The sequence below is a fragment of the Epinephelus lanceolatus genome, chromosome 8 (assembly GCF_041903045.1).
Source record: "Epinephelus lanceolatus isolate andai-2023 chromosome 8, ASM4190304v1, whole genome shotgun sequence".
Classification (NCBI taxonomy): Eukaryota; Metazoa; Chordata; class Actinopteri; order Perciformes; family Serranidae; genus Epinephelus; species Epinephelus lanceolatus.
The window spans coordinates 22,662,091-22,689,857 of record NC_135741.1 but is presented as its reverse complement, the minus strand read 5'-3'; the positions used below and the strand labels follow the sequence as shown (position 1 = coordinate 22,689,857).

The window sequence follows — 27,767 nt, the reverse complement described above, 5'->3', positions numbered from 1 at the left end:
AATATGTAATAAAATACAGTTTTTATTAAACATCCATACAGTCATTGCAATAGCATGTCCAAGGGTTCACTGTTTTATTGAGTAGTACACATAGATACTGTAACAAACAGCACATGGACACAGGCAGAAAAAAAAGTAAATATAGCCTTACATACATGTCACCAACTAAAATAACATACAGCATTTGGCAAACTGTGATGGGTTGGGCGGTGTGGGTCTTCCCTGCATACTGGGGGTGGAAACAGATAGGGTGATGGTGGTGTATTGCTCTGTCCCTTTCTTCATTATGTACACAGCGCTGCACAGACAGCCACGACTTTTTCTCTCACCTCCTCAAACACTCTGGACAAGATAAGAAAGACACACAGAGAGGATTGGAGGGAATTATATATACATTATTATATACACATGTAATGACACACACACACACACACTCACACAAACTCACCGTAAAACATAAGACCTGGACTTCTGATGGTCCTTTAAAAGCACTGGTGGAAAGATAATTAAAGAAAGAAGAGAGTTAAATGAGGTCATGAGGTGTTAAAAGCACTTCACCCAGGAATGTTCAGGAGAAAGTGTGTGTGGATTTGCTTGAGGTTGTGTGTGTGCGTGTAGACAGTGAGATCCACTGCATATTTTCCATCAAGGATTATCTGGCTCGGTTTCTGCCCCCTTAGCCCATTCTCCCCTCTTCTCACAGCACTTCACTCTGCCTGTTGACTCGTGGTAATGTGAGGAGTCTGGCTATGTGCCAAATCATCTGGAGTAACTTTTAGAAGCTGTGGAGTGGCGTGTTGACATCACCCCTTACCCCCCCACCCCAAAGATGCTCCCTGCCTAACCCCTCGTTTTCCCCTTGAGGGGCTCTCTCGTATTATGGCTGTGCAGCACGACACTCTGTGTACAGACTCAACAAGCGTGATCACGTCATCCATACGGCGCAGTTAACACCTGACATGAAAACGTGTCTTTGGTAATGTGATCACAAGTGGACAGCTGTAAATACAGGTGTGAATGCATCCAAACACGCTGTGGATGCATTAAGATGTGATCACTCAAGCCACACTGGCAGACATGTGACTCCATTTGCAGTATAGTGTGAACACACATGTGTCCCTGACGGTGCTGAAGGTCAGCTTTGTATTGAGCATGTAGCGCAATAACTACATCCAGATTATTGGCTAATGTCAAACAACTAAGATGAAGAACTGAGGCCTTGTGTTCAAGGTTGAGTAGCAAAATGACACCACAATCTTTCTCTGACTGTACACCTGATCCCAAACTGTTAAAGGAACAGTTCACCCCAAAATCAAAAATACATATTTTTTTCCTTACCTGTAGCGCTGTTTATTAGACTAGATCGTTTTGGTGTGAGTTGCAGAGTGTTGGAGATATCAGCTGTAGAGATGTCTGCCCTCTCTCAAATATAATGGAAGTACATGGCACTCCGCTTGTGGTGCTCAAAGCGGCAAAAAAATATATTTGAAAAACTGAGCAGCGATGTCTCTTTCCAGGAATCATGACCCGGTTACTCAAGATAATCCACAGAGCAGTTTCACATAGGAACAATTTTGTTCCTACCGAATTACACCTGCCAACAGCATCACTGTGCAGAAAAGCATGCATCTACTGCTAGCTCATATAGCACCACTGAGCTAGCTAACATTACAGTTCAGCCAAAGAGGATGCCGTTAATTTTAACATCATGCTCTGTCACAAGCATGAGACTCTCGTTCATGAGCAGATGCACGCTTCCTTCTGCATGGCAATACAGTGATAAGAGTGCTGACCCATTTTTAAGTGTTCACATCTCTGGTAGAGACAAATGTCTTTTAAGCAGAGAGGCACAGAAAGGGTGATTGTGTCAGAAAGCACTGAGAGACAAACACACTTCGTTTTGGCTTTTTCCATAGGATTTGTTCACAATATAAAGAAAATGATTATCACCAGCCTTATCCTTTAAAAATGTTAGTAATTATTCTGCACTTTTTGCAGTAGTCTTATTTCTGAAATGTCCATGTAAACAGCAATGGTGCCTTCCCCTTTCTCAACTTCTTGATTTAAAAATAATCCAGTTACAATTGTAAAAATACTTCCTGGAGAAACAGGATCACTTGGTTATATATGCTGATTAGACAAAACATTAAAATCACTGGCGGCTGAAGTGAACAACATTGATCATCTTATTAAAATACAATGTTTTGCTGGGAAATCTTTGGTCCTGGTAATCATGTGGATGCCACTTGACATGCTCCACCCAAACAGCGTTGCAAACCTAAGTACACCACCTCATGGCAATGACACTTCCCGATGGCAGTGCCAGCAGGACAATGCTCCATGCCACACAACAAAAACTGCTCAAAAATGGCCTGAGGAATGTGACAAAGCGATCAGGGAATCGACTTTCCCTACAAATTCCTAGACCCAATCTGAGGGGTTGTGTCCTGTGGTGTCTGGTAGCATGGCATTGGATCCTGGCGTTGAGTCCTGTGGGTTGTGAGATGGGATACCACCGCATCCCACAGATGCTCAGTCAGATTGGGGTCTGGGGAAGTTGGAGGCCAGATCAGTGCCTTGAGCTCTTTGTCACGTTCCTCGGGCCATTCCTAAACAGTGTGGCAGTGTGGCATGGCACATTGTCGTGCTGGGGGGGCCCACTGCCATCAGCAGTGCAGGTGGCATGAGGGTATGTGTTTGGTCTACAACAGTATTTGGCTGGGTGGAGTGTCTCAAGTTGAGTCCACATGAATGCCAGGACCAAAAATTCCCAGCAAAACTTTTTTTTACATGTTCACGAAAAGTGACCTTCATTTAATTAATGTGTATTTCAATGCTGTGTAGGTCAACACAGGTTTTAGTCTAGACCAGTTAATATTAAGGAGTCAGTCAGTAAGCAGAGAGGAGAAATGACACGAGGAAATATATGATGAGAAGAGGAAATATATGAGATACCTACACTCTTCAAAGTATTAAATAATGTAAGTGGCTGCTTGCTGACATGTTTTGAATATACAGCAGGCATGTAAAGGGATAATGTTTCACAGTGCCGTAAAAAGAAACAGTGGTATGTCCTTTACAGTAAGATAAAACCATTTGCCTTCTCTCTTTTACAACCTTTAACTATCCTGTGCATTCCTTTACCCATGTCTAGTCCTCTGTCTCATTCTTCCTGGCTCAAATGTCTTCGTTTCAACTCTTTGTCTCTTCTTTTTGTCTGCATCCACCTCCCCCACCTCTCTCACCACTTCATGCTTTTTTAAAACTCTCTAATAAGACTTCTCTTGTCAGCAGTTAAAATGACACTGTGAGCAAAGCCTCCTGGCACTCCGTGAAAGTCTACACCACTCGAGCATTTAAAAAAGCTTAAATCAGAGTGCCAATACCAAAACCAGAATGTGGCTGCCTAATAGTGGGGGTATAAATAGAAATGTTAACACTGTAAAAACAGCAAATTTGGTATTTCTATTTGATCGACAATCTTTGCCACATTACCACATCCAAAAGCGGGGCTCTCAACATACAGTACGAGATGTACAGAAGGTGGAGAGGGCCGAACACACATGAAGAGGAACCAAGAGGGCAAGAGGGGAAGGACAAATGAGTTGTTATTGGTTTTAATTTGATGCTATGAGTTTAAGAACACCGCAATTCATGGCTGGTCAGCAGGCATGTGAGGATCGTCAGTCGGCCAAAGTGAATCTCAAACAACTGTGTCAGTATCTCATTCACGTGTGGAAGCAGTAATGAGCAGTGTTAGTCATAACGAAGGATTAAAGGATATTTCATCTATGAAGAGATGGAGAAGGATATATAGCAATGAAATGTGCACCCACTGGTAACAACACTAGACCACCAAACAATCTCAGTCTCTCTTGCACAGGAATACATGTTTGTCTGTGTTCCTTACCTCTGGAGGTTTGGGTGTTGGTTTATTTGCCCTTCCCAGACTCTGGAATAACAATCTCTGTTGAAAGAAGAATATACAGTTTATTTATGTTTTTTTAATAATGTTTTTTTAATTTACATTCTGGTATAATATTACAGTAATAAGTTGGAGGTGTGGAAGCTGGAATCATCAACTGGGCCAAATGACAGGTTCTCCAAATCAAGTCTTTTAGATTCATATTTAGCAAAAGTGCTACTGATGTTCTCATCTAACTCTTAGAAAGTAAATCTGATTCTTTTCTATAATGTACAACATTGAGAAGGTGATTTGTAACCTCAGCAGACTTGGGTTGTACTTACTCAAAACTTTATCCCCCATTTGTCTGTAAATACGTACGTTTGACTTCCAGCTTGCAGGAGACGGCGGCTTCTCCCTGGGCGTTCTTGGCTCTGCAGGTGTACACTCCACCATCGAAGCTGCAGGGCTTACGGATCTCGAGGGAGCAAATGCCCTGGTTAGAGATCTGACGAAACTTGGGGTCGTCACCGATGATCATCTGATTCTTCAACCACTCGATCTTAGGCTGAGAGGACGAAGGGAGACATTTAAAATTTAGCCATTTGCCAATCTACAGTACATCTCAAAGATACCTTTCGTTTTGTTGTAGTGACAAGCCTAAATCCAAACATTTCCACTCAGTTCATGGTGATGTTCTAAAAATATTATGTCAATTGCGCTGATTTTTTAGACAGCAGCAGTGATCAAATGTGAACTTTGAGATTACTGCCCAATCCCATTTCTTATTTTTACCCCTACACCTCCCTTTGGCCCCCCTTTGCCCACTAAAACAGAGTTCAAAGTGGTAGTGGTGGACAACTCCTAAAGACCCTGATATGTCATCGGTGGTTGACGATGGCATTTACGTAAACAGACGCAACAATGGCAATAATGGCAATTTAACAACCTAAGTTTCACGCTATCAATCATTCAAACAAGTAATCACATGACTTCAAATCTCCCCGCTATTCACCTTCAGAGGGGGAATACAACATGGAAATAATGTCAAAATGCGAGATAATCATGCACAAATCAGCAATAATTATGTATCGTTACCTAGCTAGCTAGTCACCTACTGAAACATTAGCATGCAACTAGTGATATTTTATGCTTTATAAAGAAAAGAACCAACATACATTGAAACGTCCTTAAACTAAGATGATACAATAGTAAGTGCATTTTTTAAATTTTTATGAACGAAGAAAATACAGTTGTAGATTTCTTCTGTTGCTTTCGCAGCCATGTTGCCGATGATTTCTCCTAACACTCGGTTTGGAGTGTGCCACTGAAAAACCTCCATTTGGAGAGCCATGTAACCCTTCACACTAACCCCTGGACTTGAACACGTGAACTGAGGGGTGAGGGCAAAGTGGCAGGGGTGTATTGGGATTGAGATTAAGGGTCACTTTCCAGTGCATCAGTGTATCATACAAAGGAGAGAAATTATTACATGGCATAATGAGAGTTTTATGAGGTGTTTATTGCTCTCTATGCAAGCTGCAGTCTCTAAAGTCATATTTTACCATTACCACTAGAGCGGCAACTAGCAATATTTTTGTTGTTGATGTATCCATTGATTATTTTCTCAATTAATCAATTGATTGTTTGATCTATAAAATGTCAGAATATGGTCAATCAGTGTTTCCAAAGCCGAAGGTGATGTTTTCAAATGTCTTGTTTCATCCACGACCCATAGATATTCAGTTAACTGTTATAGAGGAGTAAACAGACCAGAAAAAATGTACATTTAGGAGGCTGGAATCAGAGATTTTTACTTTTGTTTTTCCTTAAAAAATTACTCCCGTTACCGATTGATTATCAAATTAGCTGGCGATTAATTTAACAGTCACAACTAATAGATTAATTAATAAAGCATTGCCACACTGATTTTCAGTCTTTTCTGTATCGCATTTGATATCCAAATTCATCAGTGCACTTCTTTTCCCATGTCGAACCCGTTGATAAAAATTCCAACATTACACGTTCATTACAGAACCCCTGTTGAACAGAACCGCTTTTCTGTTTTCACTGAGTCAAAGAGTATTACATGCATTTTAAGACATACTGAACATTTGAGTAGACTGCCACTGTCATTCTGTCGTCAGCTCGTCTTCCAGCAAGCTCAGACACTCAGTGCTGAATGTGACAGTTGGGTAGAATGGGAGTAACTTAAGTCTGCTCAGGTATGTGCTGCTCTGCGCTTCAGGGCCACAGATTTCCTCATGGTCCAGCTTCATGCAAGGTGACTCTGGTTATTAGATTTCAGATCAGCTGATGCATGTCAGAGAGGTTTGTTTCAGCCATTCCTCACCCAAGTGTGAAACATATTTAGTTCTGCTTTGCTGCTTACGACAGGGTTTCAAAATAGATGTTTCTTCTATTTTAGGAAGTTGGGGAACTGACGTATGAGTTTAGATGGAAAAGGTCAAACATTTTGCGGGTATGTAGATGATTCTCTGATGAGTTAATAACTGTAAACTGATTCTGAAGATTCAAGGATGAATTTAATTGAACTGACTTCCGTAAAATTATTGTACAAGTTTGATACGTAAGTACCAGAAAGTGGAGGGGCACGGTACAAACACTGTAAAGTGCAAACTAATGTCATCCGATGAGTCTTCTTCACCCCCGCTGCCCTCACTGATGGACGAGGTGGAGGATGATGTAAATGAGGCACACGTTTTCATCCTGAGCTGTAAACCAAGTCCTGTATATTTGAGCCTTTGGCAACGGGGCGATGCTGCTGCTGAGGTTTATGATGTTGTTGCAAACCAACACCTCTAATAAATGGTAATGCAGCTAGTGCTGTTCATCTTGTTAGACCTGCAGGTTGTGTATGAGTGGCGGAGTTGGGTGTATCACTCCAAAATATATCAGATGAAATCCTAGTTTTGATCAGTGCATCAAAAAAAAAAAAAAAAAAAAAAAAAGAAGGATTTTGATTTGTAATGCATTTTTAGCTCAGCCAGCGGCACTTCTCTGTGGGTGGTAATGTAGGTCAGTTGGTCTGTCCAGCACTTTGGTCTGTACTAAACTCTCTCAACAACTATTGGTACACTCTTCTGAGAATTGCCACCTTAACACGATTTGTGTGTCACTGTGAACCTGAGAGCTGTGTTGTCTTGGGGCTGATAGCCCCTGGTAAGGTCTCCCAAGGCAAAGTGGTCCCAGGGGAGGGGCCAGACTAAGAGTAATTCTAGAAGACCTTCATGAAATGGCATATTCACACTTTGAGGACCTCACCCAGTATGGGGATATTGGGGCCCCACCCGGAGCCAGACCTGGGGGGAAGCTCACCAGCGAGCATCTGGTGTCCAGGCCTTGGGCCATGGGGCCTGTTCAGGCTCAGCCTGAATAGATAACATGGAGCTGTTGCCCTGCGGGTCTACCACCCACAGGGACAGGATTCAGGGCTCTGTGCTTTCTGTGCCTGGCGGCAGGCTGGGACGGGGCTCCAGGCATGCTGATCCCTGGCATTGCAGACTGGTTTTGGACTACTGGTACAAAATATTCATGGTCCCCAGAGGATGAATCTCTAATAGAAATACCACTAACACAAAAATAGAGCCCTTGTCTTGTTTAATTGACAGACAGATATAAGACAATGTAAAATCATCCATGTACCGCTCCTACTCTTACTATCTTATCTTCCTTTCCCTCTCTTCTGTCCCATCATATTTCTGTCTATGGACATCCATGTGTGGACGTAACAGGGACAGTCAGTCCCACTGATAGTGATAACAGTGCTGCAGTCTGGACAGGTGGCAAAAATAGTACCTTCTGTGATACAGCAGCATCTCCACTTAGCCACAACAGGACAACAGGCTAAACTTCTTATCATTTTCTCTTATTTGTCTTCCCTGCTTATCTATCCTCCACATTCCCTCTAACAGCTACCCATGTAGCCTCCACCTCTAGATGTGACAGCTCTTTATCAGGCACAGCAGGACAATGTATCATCACACTACATGCCTTTCTGCTGGACCTCCCTCAGCAGTCCCCAGTAGGCTCTGGACTCTGAGCCACAGCTCATTAACGAACACATCCTGTCACACAAGTGTGAAATAATGTACGAGTGGGTGAAAGAGACGGTGTTTGAGAGCGATAAATGAAATTGAATTTGTATTTATGCAATTCAATTTGTAATTACATATAATTATGTAGCTTATTGTTGTGATGGTTGAAGAACCAGGTGTCTGTGAATGGTGACACTGAGGAGTTAACAGCAGTTTGACATGTATGCAGGGTTTCTGTTTGGAGAAATTGGTGCAAGTACTCCATGGGCTCTAGTTTCCTGGCGCAGTGCAGGGTGGTGAACCCTGCGCAGAGCTATTTTCGAGCAGCGCAACCCGAGGTGTGCTCAGTTTGGTAGTTTGGCAGACCGAGGTGCGCTGAGGTGGGTGTGGTGGCGCAGTAGGGGGAGGTGTCGACAGATCCAGCTTGGCGCAGTGACAGTTTCATGCCAAAAGGCTTCGCCGAAGGTGCACTAAAAGCTCGCCAGCTGAAACCAGATCTACTGTCAGGGCAGGTGGAACCCAGCCGGTGTAAGCCGAAGTTTGGCTGACCGGCGTACAGTGTGCACACGTCACCAAAACCTCACAGGCAGGTTTCCAGAATATCAGGCACATTAACAATGCAATAAATACCCACAAAAACACTATTCAATGCAACTATCTGCAATCAGCACATAAATTTATCTCTATATCGACTGTCCCGTCACATGTGATGTCAGATCAAAGGGGATTGGCACCGTTTGGCACGTTTGGCACGCGTAATGGAAACCCAACACACAGCTGCAAACTAATGAGTTCACATCTCTCTCAGCCAACCACAAACAGCCACAGCATCAGATAGGGAGTATATATTCAGCATCTGTCATCTTAGAAAAGTCAAAAGAAAAGAAACAGAGTGAGACTGCGAGAGAGAAAGAGAGCGCACGCGCGCACGCACGAGAGAAACGCAACAATGATTTACAATTGTGGTGACCTCCTCCCAGGCTACCTTTGCATCATCAGCCCGTGGAGGTCTGCTCGCAGTTCCGTATATTCGGACACTGAGAGCAGACCTCCCGGACCAAAACATCAGTTTCCTCCCGGGAGAAGTTTGGCCGCCTGACGCTGCTGCTCTCTTCTGCCATGGCGAATTGAGTAAACTCTCATTACGCCTTCGCACGGCGCATTTAAGGGTGAGGAGAGGGGCTCATTTGATTGGTGTGATGTGTGTAAAACCCACTCCACGCCTTCTCTCCTCCCTCTTTCCGACTTGCGCAGGCAGGAGGGATGGAGGTGGGAAAGAGGAATAGCTGCACCAGGCGCACGGTGTGCCAAACTTGCAAAATCTGCCTGGCCATACCCAGTTGGCGAAGCGCAGGTGCGCTGCGCCCCCACCTCGTCTGGTCTGCGAAACTAGAGCCCTATGTGTCCTGCAAGATTTCAGTTCAAGGTTTCTGTTGTCAAGTTTGAGACAGGTCTCTACTACATCAACAGCATGGTCACCCTGTACATCCTGCCAAACCTCGTTCAAACTTATAAAGTCTATATGGGAACAAAAGAACGAATAGTTAGATATTGTTATCAAACAGCCACATCCCAATTAAGCTGACATAATTATGAGTCTGGTACAACCCTATGTTTCTAGCAGCTTTGCGCTCCAGATCACACTGGAGATGTAACCACTTAAAAGATGGGCGATTACTTGCTATCGTCTACATTTGTACTTTTTAAACAGAAAACACATTTCATTTTTTGATATTTACTGAAAATAAAGTAGCGAACAATACAGCCAATACCAAGTAGGTTGCTGTTATCGATTGGTAGGGACGCACAATAATATCAGCACGTCATCTCTATCGGCCGATAATGGCTTTAAATTGAACTGTCAGAATCAACCTACATGCTTTTTTTTAATGTGCACAATGAATGAATATTACATACACTGAAAAGTATTTCATGTCTCCATCTGCTGGTGGGCCATCATGACAAGAGTATGCATGCATAATATGGTGTAAATTCCATTGCAGAAGAGACTTGTTGATGATACCTAAAATTAGGTGGGGAAAAAAGTCAATATATCGATATCGGTGTCAGTTATCAGTCAAATGAGTTGTTATGTATTGGCATATTGGATATTGGCAAAAAATCCAATATTGTGCATCCCTAATCAATGGTCATTTACCAGAAACTTTCAGCCTTGGCGATCTCCCTCCAGGCAGCCACCACCATATTTAAGTTTCTATAGTGAAATGAGGAGGGACCGTATAGATAACTTCTTATTTCAGCTTCACGAATTAGCTTTTTTCTCGTCCATTACAATGCTTCTAAAGCGAGCGACAGGAATAATATTAATAGGGCAACCAACAGAAGTTCAGCTCAAAATGGCACACTGAAGACCAGTCATTACCGAATACCTGAAACCCTGTATGTAGGGGGTCAAACTTGGGTTAAGTACACATTAAGTATGTTGCTCTCCTGTGTGAAAGAGGTATTGAATGTCTCTCCTTCCTCTACAGATGATTAGTGGATGTGTTTTCACACAGCTGCTACAACTCGGTTGCCTGCTAGTCCACAGGGACAGGCACTTAAGACTTATTTAGATATAGTGGTGTTCTACTCCACTTGGACACCTGGGATGAGCCGGGTTTCACTATATGAACCATAAACATACTGCACTTACAGCTCTGGGAATTGTTCACACATAAAAAAATCTCACACCGAGCTGTCTGGACCTTCTCAGCTGTCCCTGAAACATGAATATCTACTAGTACTTCTTATTTTCAGTCCTTGTGTTGGCTTGTGTCGTCAAATTCAGGCTCAGTCATCAGTTCCTGTTTGCTTTTTGTTTCACCTACACTGGCATGTGCAGACTGTTGAACCGGCTGTCCTTGTTGAGGAGTCAAGGACAGCCAGGACACATAATCAACTGCATTTCCACTATGGCCTGTCACCTAAGCCGTCTGCGTCAGCCAGACAACTGTAAAGATATGTTTAACCAGAGCAGCAGCCGCAAAGAGCAGTGAGAGACATACTGAAACTTCACAGAGACATACCAGTGCAAGCCCTGCTCCGCTCCTACAGTGGATCTTTATAGCAGTGACATTAATACCCCATTTGAAGCACCATAACACACGCTCAAATGATTTATTGAGGTTCCCCAGTAAGACCAAGACTGTTAAAATATAGAACAAATGTTGTGTCAGGAAAACAGAGTTAAACTTTCTTCAGTGTCAAAAATATCACAAACATAAACAAGGACCCTCTACCAGGTGTTTCCCTAGCCTGTCCTCGCTTTGTTAAGCAAGCATGTTGTTAAAATGCTGACTGTTGGCATGAGCTATGAGGCAGTATAGGAGCACTATTGTGAACCTGAACACGATACACTGATAAGACACCCTATAGGTGGTGGAAACATGAGCACAAACTGCACGTTAACCTGAAAAGGGTAAAGTAGGGATCATGGGCATGACATGAAACTATATCATGATCCATGGGCTTCTATGCAAACTGCAGTGTATGTGTGTAAATGTGTGTGTGAGTGTCTGTCTGACCTTGGGGCTTCCGCGGACAGAACACAGCAGCTTGGTGGTGTATCCCACAGTGGCAGCGCGGTCACTGAGGGGTGTGGTGAACTTGGGGGCCTCGCTGAAGTTGTGTTCTGGGTACTCAGGAGGCTTGTAGACAATACCTGCGAACACATGGTACAATGATAAGATCTCAATGTTGACTTGCATTGTAAATAAAATTACAATAACTGACTGCACTTAAGGAGATAGAAAATCAGTGGTGGCACATCAAACACAAACACAACCATCGTGTGCTGTCATGTTATATTTTTCAGAATACAGAACCAGACCACTCTTCCCTGGGTGTTTTTGTGTGAAGTGTGACGTGCGTGTGTGCAGGCCTCCAGACTGTGACCATGGCGACACATTCCTCACACCAATCAGTCCTTAGATGCTGCTCTTTAAGTATCACTGTGTGTCCTGTCATTCTCTTTATCAGAGGTAGGATTGCACAACCCACCACCTTATCACCACCCTGTCCCTCAGAATGATACAGGAGATTCAACTGGGAGGTTTAATTTTCCATGTGTCGGCTTTACTCCAACAGCATCTAGACCTTGGGGAGTTCAACCTATCTCCTCACTTCATGGGGCTCTGATTAACGAGGATGCATCACGTCGATGGGTCCTTCAAATCACGTGTTGGTAATTATTTCCAAACAGCCACACTAGAAGGCAGTATGAGAAGGCGGCCTATAAAAAGTGCAATAATGATTTGAAACCTGCAATGATGGCAAACATTTACAGACCGTCTCTCCAAAAGGATTTATAGTGTTGTACTTGATTGTTCCCATAAAAAGTAACAGAAATAGTTGCTTACTTTCTCACTGTTTAATCACGACATGAAGAGGGGGTGAATGTCAAATCGTTGGTTTTGGAAAGTTACTGAAATGGTCAGACATAGCTACTACTACATCACCAAATGACATCCTCTGCAGGGAAGGAGGTACAGGTAAATACTGTGTAAACACTAGGGGTGTAACAATCCATCGATCTGGATCAATATATTGATTCAATAATTAACGATCGAATATCATTAATGCAAAGTGAAAATCTTATCACCATCTTTAAGATTAAACACTCAGAAAAAAGGACAAAGTTGGCTGGAAACCTATCAAAAAAACAAACAAACAAACAAAAAAAACATGGTACTGACCTTTGCGCTAGCCTAGCACGGGTGCGAACACCTTAACGCAGGGATACTCAACTTGCTTTGCCTGGGGGCCATTTTGCAAAATGACAAGAGACCAAAAGCCAGTCTTGGCAGCGTTTCTAAGATTTAAGGCATGCGGTGGGTCCTCCTACAGCACTTGTTCTATTTTGATGCTTTTTTGTGCACTCTAGCACCTTATGTATGTTGAAGTACAAAAACAATTCCCTGTGTCAATAACTGATTTTATTATGAATTAGAAAATTTCTTTGGGGGCCTTCAGCACCCTATCAGGACCTAGATTCAGCCCACTGGCAAGTTGAGTATCACTGCCTCAATGTGTCAGATGCCTGCTCACCAGCTTTATTCTGCACAAGCTACACAAAAACACACTAAAACTCTCTGAACACGAGAAATGTGGCACTTTGCAGTGAACAACAGGAAGTATATTTTCATTCTTTTTGTTAAAAATAATAGACTGTTTTTCATTTAAATGTCTGGAAGAGCTCAGTAAGCTACTACAATAAGATATCAATCGCTGGCCGTTGAATTGAATCTCACAGGAAGGGCAACATTTGCTCTGCCAGTTGTCTTGATGATGTCAGGGCCTCTTAAAAGATATTTCAGCAGTAGCCGAGCACTCGCCAAGAGAGCAGCCCACTTTTGATTAAAGCAGTGCCAAGGCCATTTCCACTCCTTAAGTCTTCACTTTAAAACACACCCAAACACACACTCAAGACTCTCACACACTTACAGCAGCTCATTAATCTATAAGGACCCACTTGTGCTGCAGCCCTGCCTCTGCACTGTTCATCATATCAACAAACTGACCTTCGATGAATAAAGAGATGAATCAAGAAGGTCACCTGTCTTCTGGATGTGGGCCACCCCCTTGGTGACGGCCGCTTTCTCACTGATGCCCACTTTGTTCTCAGCGAACACTCTGAAGGAGTACGAGTTGCCCATGATGAGGTCTGTGACGGTGGCAGTGAGCCTGTGGTAGTGCTCCAGCACAGAGAACCACACCTGCAGGTGGAGAAACAGACAGATAGATAACTATACTATGATGTGACCTTATGGATTGGTTATTACCAGTGGGCTACCAACCGACCCTTCATTAGCCTGATATCTTCAGGTTTGCAGTTAGATCCATTTTACAGCCACTGTGACCTAACGTTACCCAATCCATTCTCCTGATCCTTTCACTGCCTCTTTTTTTCTTGAACCTATTTCTTCTCTCTCTTTCTGCCTGTCCACTTCAGACATCTGCTGAGGACTCCCTATCCCATCATGACTGTATAATTGTCTGTACTCACTGCACCATCATGTACAAAAGAAAGACAGAGAGAGCGTGATACAATATGTATATCCTTGCCTACGAATGTAGCATGGGCTGTATTATAGTGCTCCCTAGCAGCACTACCATCTAATATCTCTGCCAGATCCCTCTCAGGACCATGAGTCACAACTTTAAAAAGACCTATTAGCAATTTGATAGACTGTTAAGTAAACCCCAGGGAAAAGAGAAGCAGCAATTTAAAGCCTAGTTCACACGTACATGGGTATTTTCGGAAACAGGGCTTTTCCTCCTTTGCCCCCCCCCCCCAAAGAATAAATAATAAAAACAACTCAGAGGTCAGAATCAACATAATTTTGATGACATCCGTCACTGCATGAATTGTCATTTTGTTTGTGATGCCTCACAAAAAGGAAGTTATGACACATGTGTTGCAAGCTAATTCACAAAGCACGCGCAGAGGTTGAAATGCTCCACTAACTGCGCTGCCAAGCAGATTGTGTCTCGGTGCTCCGGTGTTATTTGCATGTATTGAAATGAGGTAATATGCATATATTACCTTTCTTTCTTTTACCTTTCTATGCAAATGAGCCTCATTGATAAACAACGTCTAATTCACTAACACCAGTTCTAATAGCCACACGCAGTTTGAGTGAAGTAAATAACGTCTTTAGAAAGCTGGTGCAAACTGGGCGCTCCTCTGTGGAAGCCTCTCACCCAGACTTTCCAGTGATCATAGCAGCAGTGATCGTCTGTTAAATCAGTCTGTAAATAATATTTTGACATTATTATAATCATTATTACTTTAAAGGCATCCGAAGATATTGATGCGTTGAACAGGTGACAGTCTGCGGTCATTCTCAAAACGCACTTCTGTCACGCACTTCAAAAGCAACTTTCAGTAATTTATTTTACGAAACGGGAGAAACAAACATGAACAAAAACGGTTCCATAATTCATATTAAATTCAAAAGATAACAAAAAAACAGCTACAAGTGAGAGGGAATAGTGATAAAGTGGTCAAACTTGGTCAAATCCACAGCCTCAACCCATCCGACACTGTTAGACTGACTCACCAGCAGACATCACTACATGAGGGTATACAGTATTCAGTACTTTGCCAAACAAAGTCTGCCATTGTTCTGCCACGGTGTTCTTGGCACAAAGCCAGCATTTATACTTTGCCATGTGTGACTTATTGCAACTAGGGGCAAATCAGAGGCAAACTGCACTCAGCTGCCAAACTTTGTGGGCATGTTCGCGCTGGTATATCATTAGCGCAATATCCCTTGTGAATAGGATGTTAAGACGGAGCAAACTGCGGGTGCAAGTGAAGTGCAATTCAAGGTGTTCAGTTCATTCTTTGTGAATTCGGCCCTCAGTGTTTCCTGTCTGCATGTCAACACTGAAAACAGAGTATATGAACATCCTTACCCTAGAAGGAGTTTCACAAAAAGTTTGTTTTCAGTGACCTAAAACACAGTTTGCGTGTGGACAAGAGGCCAAAACACATAGAAAAGAATATGTTAAAAAAAAATAAAGACAAGAAAAAATACTTGTGTACATCAGACTAAGCCTAATCCAGATCATCTGATTAAAGACCATTTCAACCATATTTTGAGAGGAAAAAAGGGCTTAGGGAGGAATTTATGTTAAAATCAAGTTAAATGCAGATCAACGTCCAAGTCTAATCTCACAGTATGTATATGTAAGTTAAATCGTTCCCAGTATTGTTACCAGTTCAGGTAAATTTTCTACACTTTAAGTAGAAACAGACCAGTGTTCTTGCTTTACGTTATGATTATGTAGTAAATGTTAATGCACAATGTAATGGTTATAGAAAAATGACACCATTAGCATTAAGACTGCTTCCCTATAATTCTGAGTATGATCTTCCGACTCAATTTTACAGCTCAAAGGAAGTGCCTCAACTAATGTGCAACCAAAACAGGAAGAGGACAGCGCGGTCACTGTCCCCAGTTACCAAATAGTATCAGTGTAAGATCTTTGCAGTTTCTATCCCCAGTAGCAGAACTGCTACTAGCTGCTTTTTAAATCTCCCAGTGGTTGAGTCAGCGCTGTCACTACCTCCGCTGCTGACTTCAAGGTGAGAACACACTCGGAATAAAGGCGCAACATTCCCACATAACAGGCAACAGGCCTGATCACGTATGACACATCTGTCTAGTGTTGAGGTCGCACCATCAGCATTACCCGGAAAATTCAGACACTGATAAATTATTATAAATCAAAATCTACATCAAAGGCATCTATGGCGGGATTCCCACTGACTCTTACACTGAGTATGAATCTGGTTTATGTCTGCAACTTCACACAGTCTGACAATATGATCGTCCATACCCCGGTCTTCTTGTCGGCCTTCTGGATGGTGTATCCAGTGATCTCCGTGTTGCCATTATCCTTGGGAGGGGTCCATTCCAGAGCAGCGTTGAAGCCCCAGGTGTCAACCAGCTTCACACTGGTAGGACAGCCAGGCCGCTCTGAGGAGACACATTACTGTAAGTATTTATAAAATAATAACTGGTGCGTTCCTGAAAGCATGAATGGTGTCTGCTCCCAAGATCAAAAGCTAACCATGTACTTGTATGTTAATGCCTCCATCATGAGGCCCCACACTTTAACAGCAGCAGCTGACAGCAGGGTCAGACATATACATCATTGTTAGAGGGGTGATGTATGTTGGCTAGTGCTTTGAATGTCTACTGGAGCAAGTCACGAAGTCGCAGAACCAACAAGTCAACTGCACAACCTGCTGAGCAGACTCAACAGGGAGGCCAGAAATAAGTCCCTATTCACACCTCTCACACACACACACGTACATGTGCGTCCATGTGTGTTGTGTGTGTGTGTGTGTGTGTGTGTGTGTGTGTGTGTAAACGTAAGCATGTGTGACTCACCCACAATCTGGAGGGTGATGTTGGCTTTGTCTTCAAAGCTGTCTACTTTAACCGTCATCTCGTAAACACCAGAGTCCTCCCTCTCGGCGGTGCGTATAAACAGGATGCTGTCCTTGTCACTGTTCCTGATGTTGACCCTCTTTGTATCCAACGGCTGACCATCCTTAAGCCAGGACACCTCAGGTTTGGGCTTTCCCTAAGGAGTTGGAAAAAGAGATAAGACGACGAGAAGATTCAAGTGTGATGTCATGTTATTAACAGACTATACAGAAGGTGTGTGTGTGTGCTGGCTTACAAGAAAGGGGATGACCACGTTGACCTGCTCTCCGACCTGTTTGACATAGCGGGATCTGAGAGCGCGGGGCAAGCGGATCCTGGGACGGTCTGAAAAACAAGACAAGTCAGACATGTTCATCTTCTGTCTCCTCCATCATCGAGGGATGGGTATTAATGTCATTGGTATCAATAAAATCTTACTGATTCTGCTCATCGATCTGATTCTTTATCAGTTCCCTTTTTGATCCTTGATCAATTTTCATTGGGGAAAAGGAGTCCTTAACAGGTTTTTAGCATTATTATATATTATTATACCATGGGATATTCACACTCTGGGAAGCAGTGACACTGCTCAACGACACTATAATGCTGGTGTTTCCACTCTGCATGAGGCCCCTAGCACCTAATTTGGATGTGAGTATCTGTTCAATGTACAGTTAAAGGAGAAGTCCGGTATTTTGCACTTTGAGCCCCATTTCTAAACTTTATGTTTATGATGAAATAGAGTGGTTAAGACCAAAAATTTGACAATTGCTCATTTTCGGAGAATTTGGCTTTCCCCTGCCTGGCTTAACAGTGCTTTCGCTATTCATCTCGATTGTGGAACTATTTTTTCAGCTGCTGTAAACTTCAGCTTGATCGTTTGTTTGACCCTGAAGTGTTAAACACTTCAGCCCACTTGATGGCCATAATGCTCCTTTACGTGGGTGTCACCAACAGACAGGAAACCATTGCAATGTAATGGGACACAGAATAGAAGCAGAAGAAGAAGAAGGTTGGCGTTGTGTTCAAAGGCATTGTACTGCAAAGGTTGTTTACAAGCCAGTAATAATGGGCAAGTTTTGTGCGGTCAGCGACTGCGAGAGAATTCTCTGCGAAGAGGAGATGTCATCGACTTCCCTTCCTCCAGGAGTGCACACAGCACTGTCGAGCCGGCACTTTCGCTGAGCTAAAAGACTACAATGACTACAACCTTGTCGTAAACAACCACCTTTCTGTTTCCGGTGGCGGATTACTACTAACGGACAATGAGGCTTCCTATAGAAAACCAATGGATTAGACAAAATGTCAAATAAATCATCATGAAAACCACAGTTTGCTACGATGTCAGAACGTCAACGAACACCACTGACCACTCGGTGAGTTTCATAGCTTTGAAAACAAACATTTAGGGTGGTTTAAGGACAGATTTACACATGACCATAGACAGCATTGTTAAGCCAGGCAGGGGAAAGCCAAATTCTCCAAAACGGAGCAATCGTCAAAATTTTGGTCTTAGCCCCTCTATTTCATCATAAACAACCCAGAAATGGGGCTCAAAGTGCAAAATACCGGACTTCTCCTTTAAATGTTGCTGCGCAAGTGTGAGGTCTGCATGGGGGAACAGATGCTGAGAGTCTGCCCACACAGAAACACACATAGTGACCGGACTGACTGTAAGCATCACGTGGCTAGTGTTACTAACGGTTGCTAACGGGTTTAACTACAGACTCTAGCCGTTCTGGTCTTGGAGTGAGTCTGTGGGTCTTTTAAATGGCTCAGTGACAGATGTTAGCCAGTGCTGCTATGCTAGCTTGTGTTAACTGGGCAAATGTTGAACTGCCCAGGAGGAAAGCAGCGCTGTGTCCAGCTCCAGTGCTGTGTCTAACCTATGTAATGGCAGCAACAGAAAGTTTGCTGATTATTCTTATGTTATATTTGAATTTATGGTTTGATAGGCTAACTGAAGCCTGGTTGTTCAATAAACAAATGTCAAATATCAATTGTTTTCTGTCGTTGGCCAATTGACATTCCCACTCTCATGTTAGATTGTTTCTGGCGAGTACATATACTCTGTAATAATTTAATGCAAGCACTTGAAAATGGAAGTTACTTAAAATACCAATCTCTACTTACTTTAACAGTCATTACAAGCGGCACTGCTGTCATCTTTATTCGTAAAATGAAGCCACGCTTTGGACCGTTTCTTCATTTCCGCTATAGTCCTCATTGCAACTTTCCATGCAGGAGTTTGACCTCATTGTTTTTCAGTGCTCAGCTTTCAGAAAAACACCGGCATCAATAAAAGGAACTGAAAACTTGGAGCCATACAATTCTGATGGATCAGACAATTTGTTCCAGATTCCCATTCCTATCATCATCTGTCTTCTGTTTTGCTTTACTGAGCTGTTGCATATGCTGGTAAATTTGATATACCAGGAAGTGACAACTGGATACCTCAATAAGTAAATCATCCACTTGACAACATTAGCTAGCATTACCAGTGTACAAACTGTGTAAAATACACTTCCCGTTTGCGTCTTCGAAGTGGGGTCATATACGTTCATACTGACAGGTCTAAATAGAGCAGCCACTGAGAGTCAAAGCTGACAAAAGTGAAGGAGCTAAAATTAGCTCCAAACTGATGACAAAAACAAAAAACTCTATCTATCTATCTATCTATCTATCTATCTGTCTTGATAGAAAACTTGATATAAATGTTTGATGACAGGAAATTAATCCTCAACTATTTTGACAATCAATTTATTGTTTCAGTCAATTTTGAAGCAAAAATGCTAAACTTTGACAATCAATTTATTGTTTCAGTCAATTTTGAAGCAAAAATGCTAAACTTTCACTAGTTTCAGCTTTTGAATTGTGACAATTTGCTGCTTTCTTTTCCCATATAAATAAAAGATTAAATAACTTTTAGTTTTGGTCTCTGGATCAGACAAAACAAGCAAATTTAAGACATCAATGTGAGCGCTAAAAAATTAAAAAAAGCTATTTGTTTTACTATTTTCTAATATCTTAGAGACTAGAGGATTCATCTGAAATAATTGGTAGTTGCAGCCACAGTAACAACAACAAAAATGAATTTTACCATCTTATTGGACCCTTTGCCTTTTCTGATAAAAATACAAATAAATAAATTGACATCAGTGTTTCCAATGATATTACCATGATAAAATATTTGAAATTCAATCACAAAACAACACTAAACTCACAAGTCCACCATCTATGTGGTTATTAAAGTGAAAAATAACTTCATTGCCAGTAGCAGAAAGTTTCTGTGGACAAAAGGAAAAGTACAGTATCTGGGCAGAGAGAGGCAAAAGAGGAAGACCCTACATCCAGCAGCTCTAAAAATAGTTATGGTGACGAGAAACTTGGATGAACCCTGACACGTGTTCCCTCCTGTCATGCACAAAGAAGCAGCAGAAAGATGTCATCGCTTTCATCTGACTGAGGTGGTCAAACAGTGCACCTAGAAACACTGAAGTACAACAGACTGGAAACTGTAGACACCCAAATCAATTCCGCTAACTGCTGGTGTGCTCAAGCTGCAGATAAAATGAAATGGATGAAATTGCACCGTGGTTGGGACTTGAGTCATTTACTTATCAACCACACTGGATGGCTGGGTGCTAAGTATCAGGAACAGCATCCCTCCCATGTTTCTGCATAAGCAGTAAATGTCTGAAAAGCTCTCTGGGCTTACAGGACACATAAAACCAAGCTGCTGCCCTCCATCACCTGCTACAGCTTGCTCCTTCTCATCCACTCAAAATGTCTCAAACCCCCATCCACCTCCTGCCCGTCTCTTTGCTCCACTTCTAAAAAGGTTTCTTTCCCGTGTGTCTCATCCTCCTCGTCCTAACATTTGTCACCATATCATTGAGGCAGAGGCTGAGATCCGCCCCCTGGATCCATCATTCCCCCCTGAGGATCAGGTCTGCCTCCAAATTTGGCTCAAACAGTAATCCCTGCTAATCAGTACACTTCCCAGCAATGCCCAGAAGTGTTGTTGGCATTACAGCATCCAGCAGCCAGCCAGTCCTCCTGCAAACAATATATAATCTGTCTTTGTCTCTGGATAAAGTGTCTTTGTGGGGGGCTTTCAGCATACGCAGGACAGTTTGTCTTTATCAGAGGCTTGTACATGCTGATGGGTGTGTGGTCAGGACAGCGTGTGACTGACACACAGCTGAATTTACCCCCCCCCCCCAACAAGCCACGCAGAATCCATCAATTAGGCTCATGTGTCGCTCCCCTCAGTTGACAATTCTGGTGGCATGACTGCAATTTCTTCATTTAAGTTTCCTGTTTCCTGTTTACGCTTAGAGACAGTAAGATGTCCTTCTGAAAGTGGATAACTGGGGCATGTCAACTCAGGTCTGCTCTACGTCAATGTGACTCAGTGTGAGAGCCCTGATGGAAATTCAAGACTCGAGTAATGACACCAACTTCAGTTTAAACACGCAAAGAGGAGACTGGCAGTGCCACTGTTTGGGACATTTTTACCCTTTATTAGAGACAGTAGCAGAGAGATGACAAGTAATTAAGATCCATGTTTGTACTGAAGCCATCTGCTGCACATCTTAACACAAACCAGTATAAGTGGCAAATATTTCTAATCACATAGTAGTTACTTGGAGGTGAATTTTAAAAAGTGCACAATGAGAACTTTATATTACAGGACAGTTTATTTATTGTAAGACATTAAGTGATCTGCATGCCAGATGACAGGACAGCTAGAGAGCCACTGACATAAATTTAGGTGAGACAGTGACTTCAACCCTCACTGGGATGAAGTCAATAAAGAATATGGCTGCCAGATGGCTCATTAGCCAAACGCTTTCCTTTGCCTGACTCAGTCTTCCATTAAATCATCTCAACACGGATGCAGCAGAGGAAGAAGTTTTAGAATCAGACAGTTAACCACTGCAGCAGCTATGTTTGAGATTATATGGTGCAGCGGTACAGCAGATCCTGAACACTAGAAGAGAAAGTACTTTTCATCCTGGTCTGAATCCAGTGGGGTTTTTTTTTACATGTGGAGGTTCTTTATATGTACGTACATTTTCATAGCTAAAAATTTGGCAGTTAAAAGACTGTACAAAGTATATTATGCATACTGGCGTATAAATATATAAATGTATCATTCTTAGGAATTGGGACAAATCATGTCTTAACAGCTAAAAAGAAAAAAAACCTTACACACTAGTTTCATTTCTGTGGTGAAACATTATTTTTCAAGGATTTGTGTGTGAAAAAAACAAAAAACGATTTATACAACATTTTCGTTTTTTTTTTTTAACTTTAAACTTGCTCTGTGCCAGAAAACATCTTTGTCCCAGACAAGAATTCACAACTTAAATTTAAAATGTGTTAAAAGCCTTCAAATAATCTGATATCTGATAACATTGGTTTAAAAATGTACTGCTTTAATTATCTACAAGCATTATAAGAACTCTTAGCAACTTTGAAAAATAAAATGGCTATTCACTACAACTGCTGTGAAATTACTTCATATATATATATATATATATATATATATATATATATATATATATATATATGTCAACTTCATTAAGACATCAAGTCTGTCAGATCTTACCTCTGACATCCATATGTATGCTATTCAACACATTAGTACAGAGCAGTTTTTTTCTGCTACTCAGACAGTAGGTTACATCCCTTGGAGTATGTAGTCCATTTTATCCAGTATTTTATATTATGTTCAAATGCTAGTCTTAAGGAGAATGTCAGTTTCTCTATACAGTGCATTACACTGACTATTGCAATCCTATGCAGGATCTTCCTGAGTAATGGCTTTCTTGCTGGCAACCAGAAGTACTTTGTAAAGGTATTTATCCTGGGTCATGAGTTTGTCTGAGATTTTGCCCAGGTATAATGTGACATAAGAGCACTCAACTTCCAAAAACACCCCTTATTTCTCTGGCAATCTCTTGTCAATATAAACGGATTAGAGGGCAGCTCAAAATACATGAAAGTGTTCTGCCACTGATTTACCACGCTGCTTTTAGCATTCATCCTGTCCTCAAGGACCCTGCTGTATAAATTTAAACTTTGGAGATGAAGTTGCAAAATATCTTTATGTTCTTCCAGCAGAACTCCTGCCAGGATCTTGAGTTGGCTGACGCAGCCTGACCCTCCCAAATATCATTCCAGTCATCAACAGATATCTCAAGTCCTGATTCCTGGACAGCAGGACAACTTGTGGAGTTTTGTAATCTAATATATAGTTGTGATACAATATGTTTGCTTTCTTCTCGCTGATTTTAATAAGCGCTAAGTAAATAAACTTTATCATTACTGATTATTCTTGTAAGCTTTACACAGCTTTAAGTCTTTTAAGGTGCTACCAGCAATAAACAAAATGTCAATCGACTGCTATTCATATAGTAAAAAGAAAAGTACAAGTAGAAAATCTGTGACTGCTTTCCCGTCTTATTTGTGGTGTCAAACCTGCAGTAACGACTGAAGATGTGTGTACAAGTGTAAGTATGACTTACAGCTAATGAAAGGTCTTGTCAGCACCTTTGGGATTTATATACACATGCATCTGTGCAGTCCATCTTAAGCCCCTGGCAGTTAATACTACCTCAACCGCCGTGCTTGCAACATGAGCATTTTATGGATAGGTCATAAGTTACAACCCTCAGAGAGCTCCTGATAAAGAGGTTGGAGACTGACATTTTAAACGACGTCACCACAATCAGTCAGAACCTCAAAATCAATGTCATCTTTTATAAGGACGTTTTGTTTGGACCTCAGGAATTGTGCGGGCACTTTTGTAGGGAAATCCAACAACATATTCGGACTGTGTAGGTAGTCTGTTGTTGTATTTAAGGAATAAGATTGGTTGTTACTCACCGCCAATCTCGCGGATGTTCACAGGCTGTGCAAGTGTGCAAGGTTCACTGCGGCCACCGGCGTTTACAGCCACCACGCGCACATGCAGCAGGTCACCGGTTGTTAGATTCTTGATGCAGCAACGGTTCCCTGGAGTCAGCTGCTCTTGAGCTGCAACCCAGTCTGTGGCTGCAGGTTAACACAAGGTTTGTGTTAATATGCAGCTTTTAGTGCAGTTTTAACTTTGAAGTACATGTCATAATAGCTTCAATCAATTCAATTCAATTCAGACTTTATTAAGGAAACAAGTGAGGGTCCATAGTGCAATAAAAAAAGAAAAAAATAAATAAAATAAAATACAAAAAAATAAATTAAATTAAAAATATATATAAAATAAAATAAAATAAAATAAAACTGAATTAAATTAATTAAAAAAACATATAAAATAAAATAAAACTAAATAAAATAAAAAAAATATACAAATAAAATAAAATAAAGACATCTACAAAAGTCAGTCCACAATGATTATACATTAACATACAGGATGGCACACCAGTTGTTCCGCATTCTAGACAGGAACTTGACGGAACTCAGTTTGGGGTTGATCAAGGCTAAAACAATACTGTTTACAGAATCAGAAAACCCATATACATAAGATTCCTTATAACAGTAAAGCAGGTGGGCACACCAACGCTCAATGAGGTCACTACATATCTTTTAATTTTTTTTTTTTTTTTTACATAAACATTCCTCCTTAAACTTTTTTCCATTTGTAACGTGTAAAACATCCCTTAATGGGACATGTTAAGTGGTTTATTGCCTGTCGACACACGTTTACAAACAACCTGCCCATAAGGAGGACCCTTTGGCCGCCATGATGAAATCTCAGACGGCATGCTGTCATCTGAGCAAACGAGCGCTTCTAAAAGTGGGGTGAGGAGATACAGTGACAGCCAGTGAAATGCTGCCTGCCGTATACGGCCTGGGCACAGCTATGAGCCTATCTGCCCTCTGACACTCGGTGGACAGGTGCAGCCTCACACATACACATGCACACACACACACAGACTTACTTCCATCCTTGCGGTACTCGATGGTGTATCCATCCAAGCCGCAGTCTCCAATGGTCTCTGGTGTCTTCCATTCAATGGTGAGGGAGGTGTCGTTCACATCTTCCACAGTTATGTCCAGAGGAGCGCTGGTGGGCACTGAAGGAGGTTCAGACAGTGCAGAATAATTAAGTGTTAAAGCTGACGGTAAAATGATCTTAAAAATACCGACATACCCTCCAGTCTACAACATAATGTTATGATTATCATCTCCATTAATCATTTAAGGAAAAATTTCCTTCACAATTTCCTAAAGCTAGAGGTAATGTCTCTGAATGTGTTGTTTTGTCCAACTAAAGGTAAAAAAAACACATCAAAAATATTAAATCTATGGGACAAAAAAATCAGCAATTTTTGGTATTTTTGCTTTAATCTGCAACTATTGTCATTATCAAATTGTGGCTTCAAGTCATTTTAAAAGCCAAAATGTCAAATATTTGCAGCTTCCACATTCTATAAAGTAAGGGTTTGATGCTTTACTTTGTTTTACATGATAGTAAACGGAGTATCTTCAGGTTATAAGAGAAATGCTTCATTTGTCCCCATCATAACATCTGTCATCGTCCTTCACTAGGTGTTCAAAGCAGGACCAAGCTACAGTACCAGCAGAGCCTAAGTTGGTGTTACCTGCGGGAGGCGGGGGTGTGGGGGCCTTTGGCGGCTCCTCAACTACGACAGCTTCTGCTGGAGCAGCTAGCATCAAACAAGCAGGGGGTTAATGTCATTTTTAGGGACAAACACCAGCAATGAGGACCTGATCAATATTTAGAGCATCTTTTCAATGTGATCAGTGCAAATATTTTCACTGGAAAAATATATCAGGAGGCTCAAAGTTTTGTCAAGAAGCCACTAGTCCTCACAGCTGGTGGAAAGCATGATAGATGGCATCTGCTCGATGAGATTTTCAATAAAGCAGTCATCATTGTTTGCAGTGTATTACGTGGTTGAGCAGTAATGTTGTTGTCTCTGTGGTGGTTTATGTTTACCGTCTGCGTGAGCATCTGCAGCGGGAGCAGCAGCATCGTCTTCAGCAGCGGGAGCGGCAGCTAGCGTTAAAATGCCATTAGGAAAGCCAATTAGTGACTTACATCATGGCATTACTCATGCAGGGAATCAATCAGTTTCAAGCTAATTTGATAAAGAAACACTCCACTGAAGCACGCAGTAGGACAGAGCAATGGGGACGAAACTTTCCGTATTCACAATGACAAGAACAGATGGTTTTATGACACCAAAACTGACATATAATGGAGATCCTGTCAGACATTTGTACACAGTAGAAGAGAAATCTCATGGGTTGGTTAAAAAGACACAAAGATGATGAAGTTTACAGACAGAAATACTAAACACAACAGATTATGATGAACAAGAAACATACACACCATGTGGAGTGCACAGTGGGACACAGACACACACACGTCATGCATTACAGCTTGTGCGTGCTGGACGCCTGTGGTGTGTGTTTACCCTCAGTGGGAGTCGTCGAGTTGGCTCCTTCTTCTGTGGCTGCGGCATCAGCTGAAGTTACATGTTGAGGTTAGCAGGCAAAATCAACACCAGTCACTTGGCTACAAATGGTTTGTGCAGGAAGCAGGGACTTTATAAATGGCTAATTAAATATAAATATACTGAAATTAATGGCCAGGAAGTGTCCATTAATACTAATAATAATAATGGGATTTACCATCAGCTGCAAGTGTATTAGATGTTAGAAGCACGTTGGCAGGTGAAGAGATCAGTGGATACAGGAGAAAAGATGGATAAAAGGCATTTCACTTATAGTTATTGGTGTTTTTCTCAACACAAATTTCAGGAAAGTGCAATGATGGTCTTCTGTGGTTTTAATATTGTTGTAATTTGCAAAGCCTCAACCACTCATGACCAGCGTTGAGTCAACACACTCAGTTTAATACTGTATCTTCGCATGCAAGACATTAGAGGATATTCAAGCTCCACCGCTGAGTGCTATATTTCAACAGGCAACAGTTTGAGTTTGAGAGTGATGAAGGTCACAGTTGCTGCAGCAGGCAGATACTTTGTGGCTGCTGGTGTCTCATTTGCTGCATGTGCAGTGAGTTGGCAGGAGCTGAACATCAGTCAGAGGACTAGTATAGATTGTCAATGCAGTGTTTGCACCATGCACTCACCTGTTATATCCGTCTCCATTAAAACTAAGTAGGCTAACAGATACACTAATACTTAAGGCTGGAAAAATGTGTATCTACCGAAGGAATTTTTTGTTTGGTTAGCTCTTATTATTTTTCAGTTATTTTATTATGCTGTTGTAACTGACATGTCAGTGTCACAAAAAATGTTTTAATAAAGATTTAAGTAAAAGAAACAAAAACAACTAAGTAGGCTAAGTTAGCAAGTCGCTGACAGGTGTTTTGTTATTTAGCCTGTTGTTAGTTTTAGCTAAGTGTACCTAATAAACTAGCACCAAAGTTTATGTGCCCCCAAATACAACTAAAATCAACAATAAACGCAGCAGTCATTACCTTCAAGTAACTTTAAGTTTTCCAGTCGGTTACACGTCAAACCTGTTAGCTAGCCTCACCTAGCTAACGTTAGTAAAGTTAGCTTGACCGTTAGCACTCCATTCCATGCTCACGAGGGATATTCGCGGTTGCTATGGCGCCTGTAGTCCCAGGATACCTGGACCGGCCGCGGCGGTGTACTCTGCTGGGGCGGCGGGAGCTGCCTCTGGCTCGTGTGCAGGAGCAGCCTCTGCAGGTGGAGCCGGTGCAGGCTCCGGGGCGGGCTCAGGTGCCTTGTCGGCAGCCTTCTTGGCTGGGGACTTCTTGATGGGTGCAGGCTTGCTCGGCATCGTGCTGACAGATGGTCAGGCCTCTGGATGGAGGAGCCAGGGGGGATC

General features: G+C 42.0%; 1 protein-coding gene across 3 annotated transcripts; it reads right to left on the bottom strand.

Annotated features, from left to right (window-relative positions):
- Nucleotides 1-4: 4 nt before the first annotated feature.
- mybpha (myosin binding protein Ha) lies at nt 5-27,761 on the bottom strand. 3 transcript variants are annotated; one of them, XM_033629579.2, is made up of 15 exons: nt 27,548-27,761; nt 26,360-26,410; nt 25,879-25,938; nt 25,520-25,585; nt 24,857-24,991; nt 23,805-23,972; nt 17,164-17,252; nt 16,869-17,064; nt 16,312-16,451; nt 13,520-13,679; nt 11,490-11,626; nt 4,286-4,472; nt 3,911-3,967; nt 449-491; nt 5-342 (listed from the first exon to the last, which is right to left on the bottom strand). In XM_033629579.2, the coding sequence occupies exons 1-13, from the start codon at nt 27,717-27,719 to the stop codon at nt 3,933-3,935; spliced, it is 1,596 nt and encodes a 531-aa protein (XP_033485470.1). In that variant the 5' UTR covers nt 27,720-27,761; the 3' UTR covers nt 5-342; nt 449-491; nt 3,911-3,932. The 3 variants fall into 3 exon arrangements, with proteins under 3 accessions (XP_033485470.1, XP_033485471.1, XP_033485472.1); XM_033629580.2 differs by lacking the exons at nt 25,520-25,585; nt 25,879-25,938; XM_033629581.2 differs by lacking the exons at nt 25,520-25,585; nt 25,879-25,938; nt 26,360-26,410 and having other exon boundaries at nt 27,548-27,760.
- Between the last annotated feature and the right edge of the window lie 6 nt (nt 27,762-27,767).

What these genes read in the sequence shown, in the direction of transcription:
- mybpha (XM_033629579.2), bottom strand. Translation starts at nt 27,719, where the DNA reads ATGCCGAGCAAGCCTGCACCCATCAAGAAGTCCCCAGCCAAGAAGGCT. An exon ending in CACACCCCCGCCTCCCGCAG is followed by an intron (nt 24,992 to 25,519) that starts GTAACACCAACT and finishes AACCTCCTTCAG; the next exon opens with TGCCCACCAGCGCTCCTCTG. An exon ending in CTGCAAGCTGGAAGTCAAAC is followed by an intron (nt 3,968 to 4,285) that starts GTACGTATTTAC and finishes TTCTTTCAACAG; the next exon opens with AGATTGTTATTCCAGAGTCT.